This window comes from Pleuronectes platessa, chromosome 7, assembly GCF_947347685.1.
Source record: "Pleuronectes platessa chromosome 7, fPlePla1.1, whole genome shotgun sequence".
Classification (NCBI taxonomy): Eukaryota; Metazoa; Chordata; class Actinopteri; order Pleuronectiformes; family Pleuronectidae; genus Pleuronectes; species Pleuronectes platessa.
The window spans coordinates 23,317,622-23,328,638 of record NC_070632.1 but is presented as its reverse complement, the minus strand read 5'-3'; the positions used below and the strand labels follow the sequence as shown (position 1 = coordinate 23,328,638).

Genomic DNA, 11,017 nt, shown 5'->3' with positions numbered 1-11,017 from the left:
TCGGATAATATAACTATTTGAGAATATTTCATTATTACATTTTCAAATTAGGTGAAGGACTCCATCAGCATTAAAAAGGCAGTTCAAGTATCTGTCTGTTGATTTTCTCACCTTCCCGATGTCGTGGTATTTGCTCTGGTTTCAGGATACCTATTTGATTTATAGCCCCTTCTCAAACAAATGGAGTAAAACTGTGTTTTGTCGGTGGTGCTGAGATTAAAAAAAAATTTAAATAATGTTTTTTAAACCAGCAAAGCCCCTTTCCAGTAAAACTGTCAACGTTCCCTGGATTTATTCAGATGGGTAACCACTTTTCTTTGGATCTACTTTCTCTGACCCTGTGAAAAGTGATGACTGTGTTCTTTGTGGATCGTCTCGGTTGCTGCTGCTGCTGCCAAAATAGTTTGGCCCTTTTTACTTATTTTTCGCTGGTAAATATGATTCTTCAGCCAGCAGACATATATTCTTATGCAAAAAAAAACAAAATCAAACACTGTCCTTGGCTCAATAACTGTAAGAAAAATAAGAAGAGTAAACATTTGATAATTTGGGGAACTTTCATGTGTAACGTTTGCAAGTTAAGGAGATTTTTATTTTAAGAGACACAATCAGAGATAATATGGTATAAATTCTGGGGGAGGACAGCTCAATGACCAGAAGCTTCTCATTAACAAAATTGAAATGCTGCACTGTTGCATAATCCCAGTGTTTTTCAGGGTTTTAGCTCTTAGATTGGCTGCACATATAACCTGTAACTTGCCCAGTTTTCAGTGAAACTAGGGCCTGAGGTTGCTCTGGTCGCGCAGCAGCTGCATGAAGCGGCAGTGGCATTGTCTGTGTCGAAACTCTGAAAACAGGAGACATAAGCCTTGACATCCAGTACATCAATGTGTATATTTCAACATATATTTATTGAATATTTTGATTATCCTGTGCACAAGATGTTACAGACAAATAGAATCCACATGGAACAAGATTTACATATATTAGCCTCCTGCCTTATTTACAGATATTCAAGTGACTTTTATGTACAAATAAAGGAATCAAAATGGCTACATTGCAATGTCAGTCTCCTCCTGGTGTTCTCAGGTTGATCTGACATAGCGACAAAGTGGTGCTGTACGTAACAGATGTGTGCAGGGAATTGTTTGGGCCTTCCGTGAAAAACGGACCGAGAACGCAGACATCCCCCCAACGCAACCCACCCCCACCCCCAACACAACACAACCCTCAGTGGTGCAGGATGTCCCAAAAATATCAGGAAGTGTGTTGACGTTGTGTTAGTGGAATGTTTGAGCTTCTCCCCAACATTTTGTGTAAACAGTGGGAGGGGCCTGTGGGTCGGTAGGCAGACTGTGGCCAATCAAAGCCACCGCCACCCCCTTCGCACCCAAGTGTGTGTGTGTGTGTGTGTGTGTGAGTGTGAAGTGAATGTCCCTCTATGTTCCATCTGCCCATGCTGAATAGAAATGAAAGCCATCCTTTAGGGCTGCTTGCTTTGACATGAAACAAATCCATTACAAATACGTGGATGCATGTAAAAGGCTCAGTGGGTAAATGCAGCCCAAATCCCTCAACCATTAAAATGTCTTTTCTTTAAAGGGCCAAAGGACAAGTTGGTGTAAATGTGTTTTTTGTATATAACCCTCTAAAATCTGGCTCAGAGCAAAAATAATAACAAAATGCAAAGCTAACCACAAAGGTTGAGCCTCAGTTACTTGGAGACCTGTGGTCTGGAATTATCGTTACCACCACACACCACTTGGCTGCTGTGTAAGTTTTATCTCTGCAAACACCTTGACAGGAAAGGGTCCTCGGCGGTGCAGGGAGGGATAACCACCGTGAAAACACCCGTATTCCTGGAAAACTGCTTTCTCGCAAAAGCACAAAGTGAGGAAATCGTGCTGAGGCTTTGTGGTTTTTGAATATTATGCAAAACACAACTGTTAGCACAGATGGCATTTACAACCAATTGGGAAGATATAAAACCGTGATGAATTACACATTTTTCCAATATTGGTCTTAGATTGTTACAGAGATTATGTAAAGCAACAAGAACTCATGAAGAAGCAACAGTTGACATTTCCAAATGTCTTTTTAATCTATGTCTCCTCTCTGAATGACGGCTCTGGGGTGTGAGGGACATTTACATCACTCTCTGTCATGCCTGCAGCGAAGACAGGCTGATACTGTCAGTGTACCTCTGTGCCGCTGCAACACATGTGTTCATTCCCACCCCCGGTAAACATTTATCTTCCCAGCCGTTACTCCATCTGAATGGAGGTCTTGGGAGAGTTGTCCAGCTCTCTCCAGTTGCCAGTGCTGCCCGTGGGGCTGCGGTTGGTCATCTTAGTCAGAAGAGTCGTCCTGCGGATGCTGCTGTCCGAGTCCTCCTTCTTGAAGTCTGCGTTTGCTCTGCGGCACCAGGCGAAGCAGTTCATGAAATCCTGCAGGAGGTGGCCGCTGAAGATCATGTATATCCACGGGTTGCAGCAGCTGTTGAGACTGGCAAGGAGCGCAGAAATAGTCACCGCTGTGTTCTCAGAATCTACAGGGCAGAGAGAGGAGAGAGGGAGAGGATGATGGATTCATAAAACATCTGAAGCAGGCGAGGCTGCAGTAATGCCTGTGGAAGCCGGTTCACGTGAAGTTGAAATATACAAATTTGTTTGTTTCTGCGGCAAATGAACCGATTTTTAGATGTCATTTTCTTAATATGATAAAAGTAATTTGGATGATTAAACTTGACATGGAGTGACAGGTGTTTGTTCACAAGAGCCCTCAGCTGAGGACACTGAGCTGACCATTTTATTTATATTTTATAAAGATTATAAAGTCATATAGACCTAAGACTTACCTTCATCTCAAATGGACCTTCTACATGAGCGTTTCTGGTGAATGTACAATTTTGAAGCCTCAACACTACTTGGTGGGACTATTTTACTTTTACAGTTTTTATTTATAGCAACTTTACGCATGTATTTGTTTTAGTATGCCAGACAAACCCGTGCGTAAAAGGCAGTGCGCACTTGGAGTTGTGGTGGCGCGCGCTGGCTGTATATCACAGGATTCCTAGAGATTTTTAAATCAATCACCATAATGATTAACACATTTCTATCGTTACTTGTTTGGCACTCACCAGCATACTGGAAGTTCTCATCCCACACAGACCACATCTGCACGGTGAAAAACGGCGCCCAACAAATGATGTAAGCCAAAACTATCACAAAAGTCATCTTAACAGTCCGCAGCTTGGCTCTCGATATGGTCGTAACGCTGCTGACGGAATTCTTCCCAATCAGCCCGTTCTTGCTCGCAGCACCTGGTATCGTTTTCCTTTTCTTATATTTGATATTTTTCCATATGGTGTGGCAGATGAAGCCGTAGCACGTCACAAGAATGACCACGGGCACCAGGAAGATCCCGCCGGTGATCCAGGTGATGTACGCCCTGGCGCCCCAGGGCTCGATGAAGTGCGCCCAGCAGTCCTTCACTGTCGAGCCGTTCTTGACCTCGCTCAGGGAGAAGATGAAGTACTGCGGCGTGCTGAACACCAGGCTGCACATCCACGTGGAGACAATCATGATGTAGGAGCGCTTCGTGGGCTGCTGGAGGGTTTTCAGCGGGTGGCAGATGGCGATGTAGCGGTCAAGGGTCATCATCACCATCATGTAGGTGGAGGCGAACATCCCCGTCACCTGGAGGTGCTTCACGATCCTGCAGAGAAAGTCCGGACCAAAGAAGCGGTACGTGATCTCCCAGCAGAGCTGCGGCAGCACCTGGAAGAAGGCCACCACCAGGTCAGCCAGGCTCAGGTGTTTGATGAAGAGGTGCATGCGCGACATCTTCTTCTTGGTGTTGTGCATCGCCAGCAGGACGCTCACGTTTCCAATCACGGCGACCACGAAGGTGATGCTCAGCACCATGATCTCGATCTGGGCCACCTCCTCGTTCCTCCCAAACGGATCGGACCCGTTCGGGTGGAGGGTGACGTTTTCAGGCTTCTCCATCGTTTGGTCATCGGCGGGAGTGAAATCCAAAGACTGGTTCCCTCCGCTCAGGAGCAGCGCCTAAGCAGGAGTGTGCATCGCACTGCCCCTCTGTGCGCCCGAGCAGATACAGAGCCAGAGGGGCTGTGTGGTGCCTCTCCAATCCCTATAAGGTGCCACCTGCCTCTCACTGGGAGGAAACTCTGCTGTCTGACTTGCGGCGGCTGTCTGCGCCTTTTAAACTCGAATCAAATTTCAGCCACCTCGTGCGTGAAGAGGACGCACTGCAAAAAAATGTCGCACCTCGTAAAGTTACTTGGGGTGATGAATCCTGATATAGATTTCTCCTTAAACCAACAAATATGACAAACATAGTGAACATTTAAATACATTGATAACTTTTTCCGCCCAAGTTCCCAGTATGCACAGATTTGTTTGAAGATGCACAGTCTGGATTCAGAGTGGAACCTTGGGTAATATTATTTTTGCAGTGCGCATTCAAGCCCTCCCTATTGGTTTTGCAGCCTGAACATCCCATTGAAGATTCACTCAAGACACAATTGCATAATTCCGAGATAACCACAGTTAATAGGAGCAACTCATAAATATTTAAAATGAGAAGCATTAGTCATATTTTACAGTGTTGGGTCATTTTAGTGTCCCTGCTTCATGATCTCTATTAAGGATAGAACCCATTTCTAATGTGGTTCCTGAACAGTGAAGTGCATTTACTTGCATTTATCAATCCAATCAGAGGAATATGCTGTTTGCCATCACCCTTGAAAAGCAAGTGAAGATTTGTTTAAACTGTTTATCTTAAGTGGCTTTTGGAACCAACGGGTCTGATTTATTCAAGCTCAGTGTTTCCTATTTAGAGTTAGAATTCAAACAGAACAGATCTCGAGCTGCAATGAATTAGTTGCAATTATCAATAACGTTTAAATGAGGTGTTACATTTTTTTTGGTGTTACATAAGGTGCTCGGCAACATGTTGTTCTGCCATTGACAAACCTTTTACTTGAATCAGTAACCAGGTTCCCTTTTAGCATAAAATTGAATTGAACTAAGTCATTACAACCAACACACAAATTAAAACAAATGATTGTTTACAGGATTTCTTCCCTTATTTACTTGTAGCCATGCAATGTTGGTGATGCCTTGACCTCTGTGTTAATTAGGATAGATAGTGCGAGTCAATAGACTGGCCCTGGAGACCATCATTTATTCTAATGTATCTACAACAACCACTTAGCTGTTGTTACATACTGTATTATAGTATGATGGATATACATGTATTCAAGTATAATGCACAAATGCACATATTTGCAATCACGTCTTATTTCTTTTAAATACCTCTTATTTATATTTTACCATTCCATTTATTGTCAGTTTAAGTATGTGTGTATTTCTATTGTTGTATGCTGTAAAGTCTTTCTGATTCAGATTTATCTCTGGAATTTCATCATCTGTTCACCCATAGTCGGAGGTGTTAACAGCCATGAGCACAGCATTTCAAATTCTCTTCAGTAACATGTCTTTCTAAAACACCATGCCTCAGTTATTGTGGGTAATCCTCAGACCTCAGCTAACAGTTTTAATTGGAGCAGCCTCCAAATGAAGAAAGAGTCCATATATAAGCTGCCCTTCAAAGGGTTCTCTGTGAACCATTGTCATATTGTCGGTGCTTCGAGCGCCCACAAACAAAATTCAATTCACTGTGAACATATTGGCCTTGGAGCAAAAAGCTAAAAAGTCAAATATTATACCTCAAATCCTGAACACATAAAACCTGAACTATCTGCATGGCCTGATATCGTTAGAAGTGACTCCACATCAAAAACATACAGAATCCACGTGGACTGGAAGTCACAGTTGGGGGGTGCTGAGGGAAGCTTTATGTAATGATGTCATTTTAAATGCAGTAAAGCAATGCAATATGTGGGAATCTTTGTATTAATATGAATGGCCATGATTCTACACCAGTCTTTGAATGTTAAAACACGATTGTTCCACATTAAGCGATCGACAGTTCACACTTGAAATGCAGGATTACTCTTCAGCTGAAGTTGAGCAACACAGAAAATACACTGAATGAAAAAACGAATAACGGGTGGGCGTTTGACCAAACACTCTTAAAAATGTTATCTAAGAAAATTGTATTGTATAACGTTTTTTCCTTGTAGTTACAGCCTCTCACCAATGAGCCCTTGCAGCCCTTCTACTTCCAACGTCCTTGGGGATGCCTGGAAATATCAGTTCACTCAAAAGTCAGTGTGGATTTGACAGAGATTTCCGATTTCCACATGGCACCTGTGTTTATTGTGGTGGACGACGAATGGCTCAAACTCATATGCACATCTCAAAACTCAGATTGAAGATGATACATCAGTGAGAGTTTGGATATATAATCAAAATAAAGCACATTTCTGTGTGCGGGACAAAATTCACATTTTACATTACCATCTAATCTGCATCCTAGTCTCTCTCATGATCCCTGGCTGGAGCGTGCCCTCTGCTCTACGCCTTCGCACACTTCAGCATATTCAGCTCCCCCGCCTCAGTTTCTAAGTGACCCATAACCATGATACAGTTTCCATTGCGAAAGCACATGATTGCCGGCCGGCTGTGGGTACTGGCAGCTATTCAGCTCATCTGATCCATGTGCTGATAGCGAGGATAGTTATCTTTATTGCGTTCTCTTTGCATTCGCCGTCCAGATCTGCTCTCTTTCATTTCCGATGGTACTTGTATTAAGTGGTGCAACCTTACATTTCCTGCTGGCCAGTTGAACTGGCTTAGGGGTGTAATGAAGTTTCCCTCAATTATCCCTGTTTCCATGTCTGTTAATCCTCCAATCAGAACCACAGCTAAGGGAAACCACTGCTGCTGCTGTGGGCCTCTGTTGACCAGCAAACCAGCCTCTTCCCATGGGAGCCCTATTGTGTGCTTTGTCCTCTCCCATCCACAATGTTACTGTCTTGTCTTATCCCCGGGGTTCAAGGACAGTAGAGCGGATGTCTCGCCTCTCACTGCATTGAGCCGCGTTAACCTTCATCTCCTGTTTTTGAAGACGCTCTTGCCGGCGACGTCCTGTGTTGTTATTACAGCTCCAGGGTTGGTTTGTCCCATCGGCTTCAGAACACCCGGACCCTATCTGCCATCCTCAGCTGCGGATCATGCGTCTGGGCACTGGAATCATGATAATGCATAGAGGGTCTCCAGTATAGCCAAAGCAGTCAACTGGAATAATGTCTGTGATGTTTCTCTTTTTCTCCTGAGCTTAAAGGTTTTGTTGTTGCTGCAGAGACTGAGGACATTGAAGGGTTTTCTCTTTTGTCCTTGGGGATGTCAAATCTTGTTAACATCTTTTTATAAAACAGAAAGTCTTTCCTCTTGATTTAAATTTGTTATCAGAAAGCTTGCGGCCCTCAAACATGTCAATTAAATAATGTACACGATTAAAATCCATTTCCAGGATTCAGAAGTGAATTCACAGACTATTAATTTTCCTCACATTTCTCAAATTTTTAAGTGACTTTGTCGGCACAAAGGATAAACTGAACTTTTTCCCCCTCATTACCACATGTTCTAATTCTTCTGGCTTGATTTTGTGTGTGATTACAAAACAGAGTTGTAATAAAAGGTGAACTTTAGTTTCGAGGAATTATAAATTGTTTATATCGCTGCTACAGTATAAGGCACCTAATGCACGAGAAGAATGTCCACTCTTAACAAACTAAATACATGCTTCCCTTTTTCTGTCTGGCATATGTCCTCAACGCCTCATGGACTGTGATATCCCCCCTCAGTTCATCTTTCACACTATAGAACATATACTGTGCTGTACCAGACAAACCTGTTTGTTGAAAAATAAAAGTCTCCAAATAAAAGAAGAATTGTATATTATTAAATGAAAAGATAAGTAAAACTCAACTCAATGTTTTTGAGGAAAAATATGTTTAATTCTGATAATAGTTGTCAAAAGTAAAAGATATAATATCTTGCAATTCTTAATTAAAATGTCTAAAACTAGACCCATGTTATATTTGGTTGACTGGTGTACTTTCAATATCTAAAATGAATAAACAATGTTTAAACTCCCAATGTCATTTGAGGTAACAGGATGTTTTATTTTGGTCGTCTTTTAATTGCGTCATATCCTCTTTAACTGTGGCTCTGCCCGTCTCTGTTATAACTATGTTGTTCACTCGTAATGGGTCACAATCAATCACTGCTGTTTGCACTCTCCCAGTAGAGCACAAACACACAGAATTAAAAAAGAAATAAAAAAAAGTAAACATACAGATAATAAAAGTCGGAGACATCATAGGATAAAAGCTTTTATAGAGATGTGTCCTAAGAAGAGAAATAAATCAGGTAACCGATTCTGCCAGTCTAATCTCTACTGGCAGATTGTACCAAGGTGTAGGGGCCCTCACAGCAAAGACTATCTTCTTTGATTTTCAGCCTAGACTTTGGAATGGCGTCATGGCTCGTACGGAGATAATGGTCTGAAATTATGGGAGGGTCCAGCCTGTGTCTGGCTTCCAAAGTAACTGAAAAAATTTAAAAATCAATCCTAAAATAAACGGGCAGCCCGTGAAAGGATGCTAAGTCAAGGGTGATATAATTTCATTTTTTTGGATTGTTTTAAAAGCTGAGTGGCAGCATTCTGGACTTACTGTAGACAGTGGATTGATTTCTGAGTAAGACCACTATAAAGGGAGTCAGTAATCGAGGCGAGAGGAAATAAAGACTTGAATGAATTTTTCCAGGTCTTTATGTGAGATCAAATATTTAACTTTGGCGATGTGTCTTAAATACACAATTGCACAAGCTTTTTAATGTGGGGTTGAAGCTCAGGTTTTGGTGAAGGACACACTCAGATTTCTAGCTGAGGACTTAGTAAATGGTGTAAGTTCATCAAGGTTGGCCGTGATGTCATTCGTGCAGAACGTGAGACCAACGACAATCACATTGGATTTGGAGAGGTTCATTTGGAGAAAGTTGTTCCCCACCCAGTGTTTTATCTCAGCGAGACACTGGAGAAGAGTTGCAATGAAAATGGTGCTTAAAGCAACTCCCATGATCCCATGCTGCTCCACGATATCATCAAACTCTTGTTATCGTTAATGTTAGTGTCACTGATCACCAGGATCCAGGGGATTTGATGTATATTGTAATATGCAGCAATACACACCAACATACAATGCTTCTATACGCAGCACTTTTTCTAACACACATGTCGGGGCAGTGGTTTACGGTTCAAGGAGACTTCAGCGTGCTGACTGGAGGAGCTGGGGATTGAACCCTTGACCTTCTGTTTAGTGGCCGACCCACTCTATCTCCTGATCCACAGCAGCAATGCATAAACGGAAATTCAAAATGATTTTTAAACAAATCACTCAAAATCATGACGTAACATTTTCCGTGAAGATTTTTAAAAGAAGACCTTATAGCATGTGAACCCACTGCAAAAATGCTAAACTTAATGGAGTTAGTTGAAGCAGATAATTTGCTAAGTTTACGAAACCATTTAAGATTGCTTGTTCTTTATATTTAATAATCATGAGAAATTTCAAGTTTTCATTATCACAGTGTAAAAGCCAGTGGCCTGCACCTCTTGCTGCAGCCAGAGTTATCTCCAGTTTTCCTTTACAGCATGCATAAACCCTGTTTGTCTCATGCATGTTTAAACATTTAATTATGTGTCCGTTTTATGGCTAACATTATGGCAATGAATAGTGTAGCTCTGGAGAGGCCTACACATCCGTTATGTAAGCTTATGTGTAGGTTTACGTTCGCTCCTTTGGCGTCAGCGTGATGATAAATCACTGCTTAGGTAAACACGGAGCTCAGGTGTATATCTGTGAAAGTCCATAACAAGCACACATTATGCAACCTGGAGCGATACGTGCGTAATGAACATCAGTGCAGCTGCTTTTTGCTTTTCTTGCCGATAGCAGGTTTGAATTGAAAGAAGCAGAGGCCAACAAAGGGACTTAATGGAGCCCTGCACAGAACTGTGACTCATTCATAAAGGGTCAATAGGTGAGCCATCGAGAAATGCCTATTAGCTGTATCCACTACATTAAGCAGAATTAACATTTACCCACTCAAAGAGAAACAGAAATTGAATGAGTATGGAATAGAACAAAAATATTTTGCCTAAAATGTTTTATATAGCAAAAGCCAATCGACACTAACTTCTTCGGTCAGGGTTAAATCATCCACCCATCTTCCTCCTTTTAAGGGTCGCAGCTGACATTGGTTGAGAGGTGGGCTTCACCCTGGAAGATGTAGCAGGATCTCACAGAGTTGAGTTGTGATCTTTTTAAATGCAATTTACTAGTCAGTCTACTACAATTGTGCAGCGGGTGTTGAAACTACAAATTCCCTTTTTTTGTGGTCTCATAACATGATTATGGGCTTTAAGGATTATCCTCATTTTGTTTTTCAAGCCTTTTCCGTCGTCCAACTATGCAACGAAATGACAGGAACCTTTCAGCAGGTCTTATCACATTATTGTAAATGATAATACTGTTCCTTTGATATTAAATTACCTTTTTTCTTTTTTTTCAATATGTCACTGTCTTAGAGATAATTGGTTCATACAGGAGTAGCCGGGCTCCACCTACTCGTTTGGATATTCCCAGTGATTCAGAGGTTTGCAAGCGTTTCCTCAGCTGGAGGTGTTCTTCACATCCTTCTCTCTGTGTAATGAATGGCTTTGCTGCTCGGGCATGATCGCTGGGCCATTAGCCTCACATTCACAGGCTTCTCCTCACACCTGGAAGTCCAAACCACAGTTCATGACTTTGTTACATTCGATGCGGTTAGTTTTGGTTTAACGTTGATATTTAGGGGGAGTACTGAAGAAGTCTATATGATACATGCACTACGTCATCACCTATGTGGGCTGCGTCTACCTATACTAGACAGAGATTAATGTCAATTTGGCTGTTACTGTTATCGCTATTCACAGTAAAGCGCATTAAAAAAGGGTTTTTCCCATTTGAGTGGATAAA

The 11,017-nt window shown here is 41.9% G+C and overlaps 1 protein-coding gene across 2 annotated transcripts in view; it reads right to left on the bottom strand.

Moving 5' to 3' along the window:
* Window positions 1-875: 875 nt before the first annotated feature.
* The window catches only part of avpr1aa (arginine vasopressin receptor 1Aa), a 30,602-nt gene continuing 20,460 nt past the window's right edge, over window positions 876-11,017 (bottom strand). The window contains exons 1-2 of one of the 2 annotated variants that reach the window (XM_053426905.1): window positions 3,140-7,732; window positions 876-2,548 (exon numbers count right to left, since the gene is read on the bottom strand). In XM_053426905.1, the coding sequence (XP_053282880.1) occupies window positions 2,265-2,548; window positions 3,140-4,010 (1,155 nt within the window). In that variant the 5' untranslated portion in view covers window positions 4,011-7,732 and the 3' untranslated portion in view covers window positions 876-2,264. Of the gene's footprint in view, window positions 2,549-3,139; window positions 7,733-11,017 lie in introns of those variants that run through there. The other variant, XR_008339149.1, reaches the window with a different exon arrangement.